Here is a 14,348-nt window from a genome sequence, read left to right on the forward strand (position 1 = left end):
TACAGAACATAAACAACGAGTCCAGCTGTTAGTTGCACTGGGACGCGACAGGACTGGCGACACACACACACACACACACACACACACACACACACACACACACACAGGTCACCGCACAGCTGCTCTGTTGCCGGGCTGATTCCTGTCACACACGCAGGACATCCAACATCTATAGTGTCATTAACGCAGTGTGTGAAGACGCAACTGAGGAGGCGTGGCACGAAGCTCCGCCCCCTCAACAGACAACTCAAGACGGACGATTTCTACGAGACGAGACGGCCGTGGCCATTAAACCACGCAGGAAGTTGTCGTTTTTTTGTCGTTTTTTTTCTTAATTTTTTTGTTTTTTCCATTTTTTCAAGTGAGAATTAAAGTGCTAAAAAAACACAATCGTCGGCTAGGCTACAGCAAAGGTTGAGCCTCCATGCAGCTGGAGGCGTCTTCAGGAAGAACACTTATTGACTGAAAGAGTGAGGTGACCCCCGGGGCCCCGCCCCCGCTGGAGGGTTGGGCCTTCAGATTCCAGTGTGGTTCAGATGCGTTTGGCGGCTCAGACATCGTTGCGTGTCCTCGGCTGGGACGGACGCGGCTTCACATTCAGCTTTGCAGGGTCGCCTGGACCCAAGTCAGCGTGACATCATCCGTACGAACTCTGTGTAGAGGGAGACAGGAGGGGAGGGGGAGGGGTGAGGGGGAGAGGCAGAGAGGGGGCGGGGCAGCAGGTGCACCACGATGGCTTTACCTTCAAAGTCGACGAGGCCGTCGCCGTTCAGGTCGACGTCCCGCAGGATGTCCTCCACTTCCTTCAGGCCCACCTGCCAACCACAGCGGAGAGTTAAACAGCAAGAAAGTCGAGGGTTCGATTCCGGGCCTGGGACCTTTCTGTGTGGACTTTGCATGTTCTCCCAGTGTCTGCTGGGTTCTCTCTGGGTTCATGCATGTGAAGTGACTGCAGGTGTGTGTGTGTGTGTGAATGGTTGTTTGTCTCAATGTAGCCCTGCTTGTCCAGGGTGTCACCCTGCCTTCTCCCTATGACAGCTGTGCGAGGCTCCAGCAGACCCCCAGGACCATGAGCACCAGGACCATGAGCACCAGGACCATGAGCACCAGGACCATGAGTTCAGGAGGAAGCAGGTATTGAAAATGGACGGATGGATGGTGTGAGGGCACCAGACACAGGTTTGACAGTGACAACAGTGGATCTATTTCACCTTTGCCAAGTGCATTTAAAGTTTTTTATTTTTTTCATCTGATCTTCACTCTCACTCAAAGGACATTCATCACTTCTTGTGTCGGACGTCCCCTTGCTCAATTATCATTGTGTTATAGAGGATCATCCTTTAGGAACAACCTCACCATCTCTGAGACCATCATCTCCATTCCTTTATTCTTTATTTGATTAATCAACTTTAATATGGAAATAGTTTTTTTTCCCTCCTTGTCCGTACATTATTAAACATGTCATCTTTCTATTCTTATTTTATTTTCTTTCTTGTGTGAATTTAGTGGTGTTTTGAACAGGGCAGGTTCTTTAATAAGCCTTTTGGCTTCTAACCTCTTCTGCACATTTTCTATCTAATCTTGTTAAATTTCGCTCACCTAGCCAGGAAGCTAACAGCTAGCTAGCGGCTCTGTGCTCCTACCTGCTGGCCCAGCAGTTTCCTCATAGCGTCGCGCAGCTCACAGGTGCTGATGGCACCGTCTCCGTTGGTGTCAAACTGGAAGAGAGAGAGAGGGCGAGAGAGAGAAAGAGAGACGTCGTCAGAAAAAAAATCCTTCCTGTGCCCTGCAGAGGTCACCGCTAACCGGTCTCACCTCTCTGAAGGCGTCTTTCAGCTCTTTGATCCCGATCATGTCGGCGGTCTCGGCGAGGAGCTTCGGACCCATCAGCTCCACAAAGTCCTCAAAGTCGACGTGACCCCCCACTGACGAGGAGGTGGTGGAGGAGGAGGAGGAGCAGACAGACAGACGGAGGCAGGGTTTTACAGAGAGGTCGGACGGCGGGTTGGCGGCTGTGTGGGCCGTGGGTTCGGTTCTCACGGTTCATATTGATCTGCTGGCTTAGCTCGATCAGCTCCATCTCCGTGGGCATGTAGCCCATCGTCCTCATGCAGTTGCCCAGGTCCTTGCAGCTGATGAAACCGTCCTTGTCCTTGTCGAACTCTTTGAAGGCGTCCCGCAGCTCTGTGGAGCCAATTAAGTTTTAGCTCATCGCGTCCAGCAGGTGGCGTAACGAGACCCGAGAACTTCCCGTTAACGGAAGCGTTAAATACAATGTTGGGAAAACAATTTCATTTCTACGTGAAAGAATACAGATTTCGTGAAAATTGATTTTGCTTTGTAGAGATCAAGGGTAAAAAGAAGGTTTATAACATTAGCCACCACCTAACAAATTCCACGATTAGCAAGCTAGCTAATGTGAGCCGCTTTGGCTTCATCAAGCAGTTTGCGTTTGAACCTGGTTAACATCTGCAAATTACAAGGAAAACACCAACTAGAATTAATAGTCAAGACAAAATCATTTACAAGAAAAAAATCTGATAGAAATCTGATCAAAAGCCTTCAGTTCAATTACAATAACAATATCTTTATTGGTCATTGGACATTGTACAACAAAATTAAAAGTGTTCATACTAATTCAACAAGGTTGGCAAACCTACGTTAAGTAAAGAAACGTAAAGTCTTTCAAAGCAACTTCAATCAGTGTGGAGTGACTGAATGAATTAACATTGCCTCCGACGGATCAGAAACTGTTGCTATGAGACTAGAGACCCAACAACAAAGAGAAGATCGGCAACTCACCGTCCATTTCTTCTGGTCGCAGCTCTCGGTCCTGGTTGGGAGGAGAAGAAGAAGCAGCAGCTCAGTGTTTCTCGCTTGACAAATATTAAATCACGGACCAGAACAAAACCAGAGTTCAAGCTGGCACATCATAACAAACAAACAAACACACACACACACACACACACACACACACACACACACACACACACACACACACCGCTCTGGCCCGGAGTGCGGCCAGGCTGGAGGCCGCCGCCCTCTTGGCGCCGACCCTCGGCCTCCTGGACAAGAAGACGCTGACGGACGCTGAGGAACACATGGTGATGTCTGGAGCTCCGAGCGGGAACACACGCACTGCGGGAAGCTCGACGCCACAGAGCGCACAAGAATCCCACTGCTTCTATTTTTTTTCCGTCCTCTCTCGCTTCGCTCGCCGCTTGTTTACGACTGATGCAACCTTTAAAGGGCAGAGAGAGGAAGACGGATCCCAGAACCCTCAGGGGTTAACGCAGGAGCAGCCACACGTCTAAACACCCGCTGGGCGCTGACGTCAGGCCCCCGGGTTGCAATAACACAGGCGGCCTGCAGGAGGCGTCAGAGCGCAAATCCGTCAGCCTATCAAAGAAGAGCCGCAGACGATCCGACCATCATTCATAGCTCTGTCCGACCGGTTCAAAGGTCAGCAGAACAAATATGATGCAGCTGTTTAGCTTGTTAGCTTAGCATACCGCCGAGTAAAAATCTAGAACGCAATCTTCCTGAAAGAGAGCACCAGACGAAAACCAGATACCACTGAAAGTCCATCGTGCACGTCATCCGCACACTGAGTCCTCCAGCATTACCCCTGGTGATGTCACAAAGGGCACCTTACATCCCCACCACGGCCTCAGTCAGACGTCACACGTGTTTAGTCCCCTTCCCAAACGTGTGGGAGGTCTAATAGAGCCTCAGTTTCCAGTAGCAGGCAGTAAATACAGGGCTAAGTCCAGCTGTCAGGGCAGGTAAAGGCAGGACTGAACCGAAAGGTTTTCCGGGACTTTGGATCAGAAATATTCCTGATTCTCATTGGCCGACGACATAGAAGAGCATCTTGGTACCAACATGACAAACACAAATACACGTCTCCACTTTTCCCACTATGAAAAAACAAAAACTGCACAATAAAAATCCAGCTCTCAGAGTTGATGTCATTCTCCATCCAGCCAGTAGATGGAGTCGTGGATGTTTTGGCTCTGCCCGCGTCAGAAAACACTCTGCCTCCGCCGCTGCCGCTGATTGAACGCGTGGGACAAAAGTGTTTACAGCAGCCAAACAACTGTTGCTGCAGACAGGGGGCGACGTATCAATCAAGAGCAGCAGCAGCAGCAGCAGAGACGGAAAATATGAAGGAGGCTGTGTGTGAAACCACCACCCTACTCACTGTATACTGCACTATGTAGGGCAGCGTTTCTCAACTAGTGGGTCGCGACCCAAAAGTGGGTCGTAGAGATGTTTTGATTGGGTCGCGGCTCGGTGGGCAGTGTCCCTTTATCAAATAAAATATTATAATATACATATATTACATATTATTATTATTATTATTATTATTATTATTATTATTATTATTATTATTATATAACTATATACACTGTCAAGAGTGAGAGAGCAGCAGAGCTCATGATGCCTTCAAGGCCGTGGGAATTATTTCACACAGCCTCCTGGATTCACTCCTTCTTCTGCTGAGGAAGTGAGGAAGTGCTGCCTGACCTCTGCAGCGTCCACACACACACACACACACACACACACACACACACACACACACACACACACACACACACACACACACACACTTCCCTGGCTGTAGCTCCACCCAGGATGCTGATTGGTCCGATCACACCCAGACTGGAGCTTTTCAGAGCTCCAGTCTGCTGACCCTTCATCAGTTTAGCTGCTGTGTGGACACCTTGTCATCAGCTCCTCCTGCTCATCCTCCTGCTCCTGCTCCTCCTCCACCTCCTGCTACTCCTCCTCCACCTCCTGCCTGCTCTTCCTCTTGCTCTTCCTCCTGCTCTTCCTCCTGCTCCTCCTCCTCCTCCTCCTCCAGCTCCTCCTCCTGCTGCTCCTCCTCCTCCTCCTCCACCACCACCCCCTCCTCCTCCACGTCCTCCTCCTCGGTGATGCAACTGGGGGCAACTTTCCGCTCATCGCTCAGCACAGTTTACGTGCCAGCGCTGTTGGACTGGCACCTCGAACCTACACACTGTCACCGCTGCTGTAAACACACTCAAGAGGTCGGGTGGGGGGGCGAGCAGGTGGTTGGAGCAGCATAAGATTCCCAGATTCCTTGATAACTTCCTGTTTTGTCAAATACTGTTGACTTCTCATCGTCTCCTTCTTCTCGTTTCTGTTTGTTTTCTGTCTAAAACATCACAGATTCTCCCACAAACTGAATCTCTCTTCCTCTTTTTCTGTCCCGTTGTGTTGTGAGGTCACCGTTGCTGTGAGCTCCGGTGCTGTCAATAAAGTTCAGTTGTCGTTGTTTTTTTAAATGAAGCGTGCATAAACATTGGTTTAAAGCCGGTCAGCTGTGTAACGGACAGCCCCCCCCGCTACCAACCCCCCCCCGACCCATGAAAGGCCGGAGGATATCTGAAGGAGGTGAGGAGGAGCAGCCAGGAGCAGGGCTGAGCTCTGGGTGTTCGGCGAGGCGAGGGGAGGGGTCTGAGACACACACTCCTATACACACACGCTGAGCAGCAGGAGGAAAATGGACCTTCTCTCGCTTCCCGTACTGAGCCAACAACCAATCAGCATCCTTTATTCGACCCTGCCTACCTCAAGTTCAACAGAGTTGGCTTGGTTTTAGCAGGAGGATGCAAACACAGAGCTAAATATTGCTGAGTATGGGATTATAAAAGAAATCTGAAAATAGGCAGAATGTGGAAATGTTTCTATTTCCACAATCAGCCTTCTGTGATTGTGTCATCACACACACACACACACACACACACACACACACACACACACACACAAGGTCACCCTGACCTCCACCCTCGCAGGAAGCCAGCCGCCTCCTCTCGCGCTTCTCCATCTGCTGACATGCACGCGATTGCACACTCGACCTGCAGCCACGAACAGCACCAGCAGTGTGAACACCACCGTCTCGCTCTGTGTGTGTGTGTGTGTGTGTGTGTGTGTGTGTGTGTGTGTGTGTGTGTGTCTGTAGGGGGGTGTCAGACTGGTCAGACTGGGTCCCTCTTGCATAAACACTGCACGTGTTTCCCCGTTTAGACGCAGCGGCAGCAGCACGTGGGCGTCAAAACAAACTAGCAGAAGTGCTCACACACACACACACACACACACACACACACACACTCCTACCTGGCCGAACAGGGAGTTGAGGATAGTGCGTAAGTTGATGTCGGAGGCGGAGGAGGCGGTGCTGGACCTGCGGGAGCGGCGCGAGGAGCCGCAGGAGGGCGGCAGCAGGCTGCTGGAGGACGGGGAGCGGCTCGCCGCCGGAGCCCCGCGGCGGGCCGGGCTGGGCGGCTTGTGGTCCCTGGGCTCACACAGCGGGGTCCGTTCGTCGGTGCCGTCCAACAGGGAGGGGACCCGGGGGCTCCTGGGGGCCGGGCGGGAGTGCGCGTGGCAGCGGCGGGGGGGCTCGGCTGCTCCGCCCGCCGCAGGAAGCTGGAGGGCGGGCGGAGGGGGTCGCTCCTCCCGCGGCTGTTTCCGACGGTGGTGGTGGTGCCGGTGGTTCGTCCCCTTGGCGCCCCGGCACCGCTCCCTCACGCCGCTGTTCTCCGGGGTCCCGGGCTCCGCTCCCGCTCCCGGTTCCGCGGGGTCACGTGACTTGCACTTGACCCGCGTGGCGGCTCCGTCCTGCTCCCCGGCCGGGTTCGGCTGGCACAGCGGTCTGCGGGCGCTGACGTCGCTCTCGGCGGGCCAGGAGGGGCCGTCGGGGTCTCTGGGACGGTGGTGGTGCTGATGGTGGTGCTGATGGTGGTACGCGGTCCTGCGGCTCTCCGCCGCGGCTCTGCGCGGGGCCGCGGCCGCCTTGAGCAGCGAGGTGGTGGACTCTGACTTGGGCAAGGAGGAGCTCATCACTGCCGCCCCGCCGCCCGAACCGAGCCGAGCCGGGCCGAGCCAGGTTCGGTTCGGCTAGTTACCTCTCAGCAGCACCTGAGCGCCGGGAGCGCGAGCGAGCACGGTGGTGGTGGGGTGGGGGGGGGGCAACGCGTCGCCGCAGAGCGCGCGCCCGTCTCATTGATGTGAACGCGGTGGCGGCGGCGGTGACGTGGGCGTGGACGGTAGTGAGGTTCCGGTGTGGATGCAGAGAAAACTGACACGATGACGAATCGAATCGACTGCCGTGACGGAGAAACAGGACGTTGACACACAACAACAACAACAACAACAACAACAACACAGAATACCTGAAAAAAAGAAGAAGAAAAGAATGTAATATTTGTTGTTTGCAGGGCCGGATCCACCTGGTCGGGGGGATTTTGATGAAGCCCCCCCCAAAAAAAATACCACACAGAAAAAAATTAATGTAACAACAACAACAACAACAACAACAATACAATAATTTTAATATATTTATTAAAAATATATATTAGCCTCCGATTGTTGTCACATTATTTATCAAAAACATTCAAATAAATATTTTCTTTTTTATTTGTTGGTTTGGACCCTCCAAGCCACCAACGTCCTCCCACGCAGCTCCACTAGCTTGGAGAGGATGTTTTATGGTTGGACGTGTGGGCGGTTAAACGACACACAGAGGAAAGTCAGAAATGTAAAATGTTGCCGACGTGGTTCAACAATTCAATAAGACAAAACCAGTGGAGTGAGTTGCTGTTGTTGTTGCTGTTGTTGTTGACGTCTCTCTGCCAAACAGTACGGCCTGCAGGGGGAGCTCCAGGGACAGCGGTTAGCCCCGACAACACACTACCAAAGGACACAACAAAGGGCAGAAAGACGGACCCACCTGTGTGTCTGTGTTCCTGTAGAGGAGCTCTCTGATTGGCTGAGGGAAATTAAAGGCACAGTCTTGTCAAGCGCTGCGGTTTGATGAGATGCATTGTGGGAGATGCTGTCTCTACCGCTGATTGAATTGAGGTGTAACTTGGCAGCAAGCAAAGTCAAGGTTGGGGTCATTTTCTGTCATCGGACCAAATGAATCCAGGTTCCAGCCACAAGGGGGCGCTCACTATAAGAATATCATTCATCCATTCATCTTCTATACCCGCTTATTCCTATTCCGGGTCACGGGGTTCTGCTGGAGCCTCTCCCAGCTGTCTTAGGGCGAAGGCAGGGTGACACCCTGGACAAGTCGCCAGTTCATCGCAGGGCCACATAGAGACAAACAACCATTCACACTCACATGCACACCTACGGACAATTTAGAATGTTCAATTGACCTCACATGCATGTTTTTGGAGTGTGGGAGGAAGCCGGAGAACCCGGAGAGAACCCAGCAGACACAGGGTGAACATGCAAACTCCACACAGAAAGGTCCCAGGTCACTACAAGAATATTTTTTTTCACACTAAAAAAAAAATCACCTTAATCACAAATCTGATTGGTTGAATTCCTTTTAACAAATGTAAAGAAATTTCATTGTAACGATAGCATTTTGGTAAAGATGTTAGTTGGTGGCTGGAATCTTAAGAGCTAGCAAATGCCAGAGGAGAGCGTTTGTCTTTGCTCCAACAGTCTGAAGTTTTTGGTGAGAAAAATAAAATAAAGTAAAAAGCTAACGAGCTAACCGCTAACAAAGAAAGGCGAAAGCCAAGGGCTTTGATGACTTTACAACAAATGTAAAGTCTGGTTTCACACAGGATGAAGATGCAGGATGAAGACTCCCGACCAGAGATGGTTAAATAAGATACTCAACCGTTTATTAAATGTACAGAAATACTGCTGGAAATCCACACAAGTACGTCAAAGAGCAAATCCTTCATGGATGTAAACAAGATGGGCGGCTGGCTGGGAGATTTACAGCTGCAGTTCTGGGAGTGACAGTTCTTCTTCTTCTTCCTCTTCTTCTTCCTCTTCTTCTTCAGTCCGAGTCACTCTCGCCTTTTTTGTGCGTTGCGTCCAACCTCATAAACAAACTTGTTAAGAATCGTTGCGTTGTAAACAGTGAGAACCAGGAGGATGGACTGAAGCTGCAGACGGGTTTTAGAGCATCACACAACTGGCAGGAACACTTCAACCGAGAAAAGAAAATCAATTCTTAACAATAATAATAATAACCATCGACTGAGTGTCGAGGAAACTTTTTCATGTCCACAAAACAGTTTGGAAACCTGACAGGAAGCAGCGGAGAGGCCGGACACCTGTGGCTGAAGAACTTTAGTGGAGTTATTTCAGGAGAATTTAGTCACTTCAGTGGCTAAGCTATTAGCCTTAGCCTTCAGCTCTCATCAAATATTTTGCAGGATTGGCGCTAATGGCAACATGTTAGCGTCGCATAAAGTTTGAAATGATTTTAAGAACCAAAATAAATCAATAAATACAAATAAAATCTATGTTCTGAAACTTCTTGGTGGCCACTTGTTGCTTCATGTTTACTGAAATGAGCAACTTGACTGGTGTAAAATTAAAAACTGGCAAATCATGGAAATCTGTGATATTGAGCAAGGAATTTAAAAAAAAAACTGCATGAAAGGCACTTTTTAAAAAAACAAACAAACTGCAGCCTTTCTAACCCCTGACCCCCCCACCTCCTCCTTGGCTTCTGGTGGTGCTGCAATTCCACCGTTTGGCCACCTTGTCAAACCGTCTTTCCTCTGTCATGATCATCTTAAAAAGCCTTTTGTAGTTGAATCTTAACTGGAACTCTGGTGACCTTCAGTGACCTTTAGTTCATCGGGTGAAGTGTTTCTGCACAGTCGCCGACCTCGTCGCCGCCGTCGACCTTGAAGCTGCGAAGTTGTTTTGTGGTTAAAGAGCAAAAACATCACGAAACACCAGAGAGGGAACACGTCAGAAACATCTCACACAACCCACACACGTGGCCAATCAGCTGAGTTCCAGCTGTTACGGTGGGGGTGCGGGGGGGATGACTGATGCAATGCGATGCTTCGGCGTTAAGTAAACACACCACGGGGTCACGGCACAGCAGACAATCATCTCGGAGCTTCCACTCTATCTACAGGATTACAAACCGCATATCAAATACAGACCGAGTTACAAATGGGTTTAGTAAATTTACCAAAAAAGAAAAATTAAATAAAATGTTTCCTTCCCCCAGTGTGACAGCACAGTTTGACCACTAGGTGTGCTTTTTGTAACCGCCTCTCACAAAAAAAACCCTCCTCGCAAAACAAACCGGACGTGGCGCCGGCTCGTCAGTAAACATTCACGTCACGATTGTCATTGGACCTCAGGTATCACATGACCACCGAACGAAAAAAACAGCCGACTTGGTTTCGGTGGGAACAAAGCGTTTTTCCTTAAGTTGTGACATCCGAAGCTTCAGCCAATGTCAGAAGTAGCTTCAAGAAAGGTTTCCATTAGACGGGGCTTCATAAATTATTGTTAAAAAAAAACAAAAAAAAACAACTAAAATAATTGACTAATTTGAACAGAATCGGATTGTATTTCATGAAGAGACCCTCCGCTGGCTGTTCGGCCTAAGCTAGGAGAAAGGTCTGGAATTTGCAAACTTAGCGTCAGCTACCACTAACTACTGGCTAGCTCAGGTAGCTAGCTCAGGTGCAAGCAAACACTTCAACCCAGACCGGCTGACGCCAGTTTTACCACGGGTGGGGGGGGGGGAGGGGGGGGTCAGAAGGCTGTGGATTGTTTTTCTGTTTTGATGCTCAGCTCTAAGTCTGTTAGCGGTGGCGTTAGCTCACGCTGACGACGACGTGGCTCTGCCAGTGGTCCAACCTGGTTGCTGGCAGGCGTCTCTCCGCTGTGGTTTGGAGGAGAACGGCTGAGAAGCTCCAGAGAGTCTAAACTGGGAGGTCAAACGAGTTTTCGTAGAGATTTAAACCCATTCATTATTGTCAAAAAGAAAGAAAAGAAACTTGCTAGCGTCCGTTAACAGCTAGATTTTTAGGGCTGACGAATAAAAATCAAGAAAAACAAACCCCCCCCCCCCCCCAAAAAAAAAAAAAAAAAACTAGAACCCGAAACCAGTGAGCGTTTGGCAGAAGGTGAACCAGCTGGAGAAGAAGCGTCTTCAGACTGGTGACTGGTGACTGTGGTGACTAGTTCGCTGGTTAACTGCTCAACTGGTTATAGCCCTTGTAGGAACACCGCAGCTCTCCTTCAGACGCCGGGCTCGCCAAAGTTCATTGTCGTCTCGTCACATCAACGCCGATCTCGACTCCTCCGTCTCATCGAAAAGAATTTCATTTAGTTATCAAAACACATTTCAACAGGTTGGCGCCGCGGCCAAAGGAGCAGCAGCACACGCTAGAATCCTCCCCTGATGGAAGTGGGCGGAGCTCAGAGACACACACAGAAACCAGTGGAGAAGCCAAAGGCGGCGATGTCGCTTTCCAGACCCCACCTGCTGGCTGGAGGCTGAAGGAGGGACTACTTTCTCTTGGTATTCCGACGCCGAGGGGGGAAAAATGTTTTTGATTGACTTCTGTCAGAAAGCAGCTGATTGGTTCCAGAGTGAAGCCACACCTCCTGTCCAACCTTCTGACTCACACTGGCAACAAGGCACAAGTTCATCCTGTGTAGTGATACACGGAGACAGGAAGTAGTTCCTCCTGCAGTGACCTGCCGCCAGCCAGCCAGGAGTGTGTGTGTGTGTGCGTGCGTGCGCGCGTGTGTGATATCGAGTCAGCAGGTTGTGATTTCTGCAGAGACGCTGCCACTGTTTTTTTCGTGTCACACACACACACACACACACACACACACACACACACACACACACACACACACACACACACACACACACACACACACACACACACACACACACTGTGTGTTTTTGTGCCTTTCACGACCAAACACCTGCGTGATGTGCGAGCTGTAAACACAGATAACTGAGGCTCCAGTGTTTTCTGGCGGTCTGCCAGGAGGCTCCGCCCCCTCCCTCCTCCCTCCTCCCCCTCCTCCCATGCCATCTGCTCCTCCATCACACCTATTTCCCGTCCTTGTCCTCCAGGCGGCCCGGAGTGAAAATGTAGTCCAGGGCTTGGCGCTCGGCCGCCGCCACGTTGGGGTGCCAGAGGTCCACCATGAAGACCACCCGGGGGCCGTCCTCGCCGCTGCCTGCACACAAACACAGAGGCCCCGCCCACCCCGGCTGGCTGTCATCACCTGAGGCAGGCGAGGTGGGGGGAGGGAGGGGCTGTGAGTGGGGGGGGGGGCCTGCTCACCCTCGTGGAAGGCCCTGTGGAGGAAGGAGTCGTCGAAGAGCAGGCAGCTGCCCTCAGACCAGCACTGAGGTTCTCCTCCGACCACCAGCTCACAGGAGGGGGGCACTCGGAGACCTGCGGGGGGGGGGGGGGGCATAGCACATTCAGAAAACCCAAAAAACAATCAATTAACAACTGTTACTGGTTAACTGTTAACTAACAAATGTTCTCTGGTGGAGCTGCTGAGGAGCTTTTGGAGGAAAACCAGCAGGAGGACCAGCACAGACCTGCTGGTCACTGCCTCCAATATCATTCATTATCATTTAAAGCATCATAGTTCCTGCATTTAAGAGGAACTGCATTTTCTCTGGCACACACACACACACACACACACACACACACACACACACACACACACACACACACACACACACACACACACACACACACACACACACACACACACACACACACACACACACACACACACAGACAGACTCACACACTCACCCAGGTGGCAGCGCAGCCGGACGTTGGTGGGGCCGTAGTGCTCTGCGATGAGCGCGCCGGGCGTCAGCACCGAGAAGCAGGCGTTGCCGAAGACGTTGTTGGCGATAAAGGTGCGCAGCTGACCCAGCAGGCGCCAGGCGCGCGGGCAGCGCCGCGCGTTGAGCGCCAGCGGCGTGCCCTGGTTGACCAGGTAGTAGGTCCACCACTGGCCCCTGGGCGTGCCGTTGGCCTTCCAGCCCGGTGGCAGCGGCTGGCGGTAGATGGCGTGGAACTCGGCCAGCAGCGCCGGAAAGCTCTGCTCCAGCAGCTCCACGTCGTGCCGCTGCGCCTCCCGCGAGAAGAACGGTGCCGAGGGCAGGTCGGGCAGGAAGAAGACCTCTGGCCGCTGGATGGTGGGCCGGCCGCCCGGGTGGCGGTGGCGGGCGCCCTGGTCGCGCACGCCCTTGTGCACGCGGCCCATGCCGGACCAGGTGTAGCGCTTGGCGTAGTCCTGCAGGCTGTGGTAGAGCCGCTGGTTCAGGCTCTCGCCACCGCCGCTGCAGCGGAAGCACTCGGCCGCCGAGCAGAAGGCGAAGCCGTTGGTCTGCTCCTCCTCCTCCTCTTCTTCGCCCGCCGCCAACGAGGCTTGGTTGGACTTGACCCGGATGCCGACGCCCCCACCGACGCCCCGCAGTGGGCGTGGCCGGTGCTCCCGCCCCACGCGGTAGCAGTACCACAGGAAGAGCAGCAGCAGGCCGCCGGCCGCCAGCAGGGCGCACGCCTCGCACTCCCGCACCGAGTGCATCCCGCCCGCCACCAGCTCCCGCACGCTCTCCAGCGACCACTCCATCCCTGCAGCGCCCCCCGCTGGCCGCCGGGGGGAAGAGCGACAAGCGACAAGGGACGAGCTGCTGCTGCTGCTGCTGCTGCTGCTGGCGCTGCTGCAGACAGAGAACCGCTTCTTCTCACCACCGTTCAGAGGCAGCGCACCTCCTCCGCAGGACTAGCATGTCAGTGAGTGTGTGTGCAATGAGAGGAGGAGGAGGAGGAGGAGGAGGAGGAGGAGGAGCCTGTGGAGGCGGAGGATGATGGGACCAGGTGACTCTGGGATCTGAGCAGGAGAAAAAAAACACACACACACGTTTAGACTGGTGGGGCAACAGTGGGTTCTACAGTGGGCCAGAGGGGGGTAGCGGAGCAGCAGTTGATGGATGGAGTGTGTTGGTGAGCCGCCTCATGGGATATGGAGAAAAAATTAACAAAAGCTTTACAACCAAATCAGTGTCTTTGAAGCCCCACCAGGGTGTTTAGCTCTTAGAACCATCCAGAACCACCTAGAACCACCCCTGGACCACCAGGGTTTAGCTCTCATTAAAAATGAATGCAATACAGCTGTTTTATAACTTACTATTAATATCATTTCCTCAAGTTTGGCAGGCTGGATTGGAAGGCTTAATGGGCCACATATGGTCCCTGGGCCACAGTTTGCCCATGTCTGGGTTAGACAGTCGACCATTGGCTGAGCTGAATATTCAGTTTGGTTTTTCCTTCCTTGGTTTTAAGCACACGGAGAGCTGAAGGAACTTCTGAAGGTTGCTCTCTCCACTGCTGGCTGGACTCCGCCCACCATTGCCACTCCCACCAATAGGAAGCCTCTAGCCATGACCCACTGGCTCCATGGGCAGGCAGGCAGGGACAAGAATCTGATTGGCCGGCTTTGACTCGCTTGGCACCTCAGTCGAAACGCTTTCCCACAGTTCC

At 52.3% G+C, this 14,348-nt stretch overlaps 2 protein-coding genes across 3 annotated transcripts; both read right to left on the reverse strand.

Annotated features, from left to right (window-relative positions):
* Positions 1-385: 385 nt before the first annotated feature.
* Positions 386-6,974, reverse strand: cabp1a (calcium binding protein 1a). 2 transcript variants are annotated; one of them, XM_076025617.1, is made up of 7 exons: positions 6,145-6,974; positions 2,803-2,833; positions 2,041-2,184; positions 1,816-1,925; positions 1,644-1,718; positions 743-815; positions 386-652 (listed from the first exon to the last, which is right to left on the reverse strand). In XM_076025617.1, the coding sequence occupies exons 1-7, from the start codon at positions 6,865-6,867 to the stop codon at positions 627-629; spliced, it is 1,182 nt and encodes a 393-aa protein (XP_075881732.1). In that variant the 5' UTR covers positions 6,868-6,974; the 3' UTR covers positions 386-626. The 2 variants fall into 2 exon arrangements, with proteins under 2 accessions (XP_075881732.1, XP_075881733.1); XM_076025618.1 differs by lacking the exon at positions 6,145-6,974 and adding an exon at positions 3,002-3,597.
* A 1,673-nt stretch (positions 6,975-8,647) lies between these two features.
* On the reverse strand, positions 8,648-13,570 carry asphd2 (aspartate beta-hydroxylase domain containing 2). The gene is made up of 4 exons (XM_076025619.1): positions 12,609-13,570; positions 12,120-12,233; positions 11,882-12,012; positions 8,648-11,119 (listed from the first exon to the last, which is right to left on the reverse strand). Exons 1-3 carry the CDS (start codon positions 13,435-13,437, stop codon positions 11,882-11,884), a joined length of 1,074 nt encoding a protein of 357 aa, XP_075881734.1. The 5' UTR covers positions 13,438-13,570; the 3' UTR covers positions 8,648-11,119.
* Positions 13,571-14,348: the final 778 nt, after the last annotated feature.

This window comes from Nelusetta ayraudi, unplaced genomic scaffold (assembly GCF_046127955.1).
Source record: "Nelusetta ayraudi isolate G7.1 ecotype Tasmania unplaced genomic scaffold, CSIRO-AGI_Nayr_v1 ptg000018l, whole genome shotgun sequence".
Taxonomy (NCBI): Eukaryota; Metazoa; Chordata; class Actinopteri; order Tetraodontiformes; family Monacanthidae; genus Nelusetta; species Nelusetta ayraudi.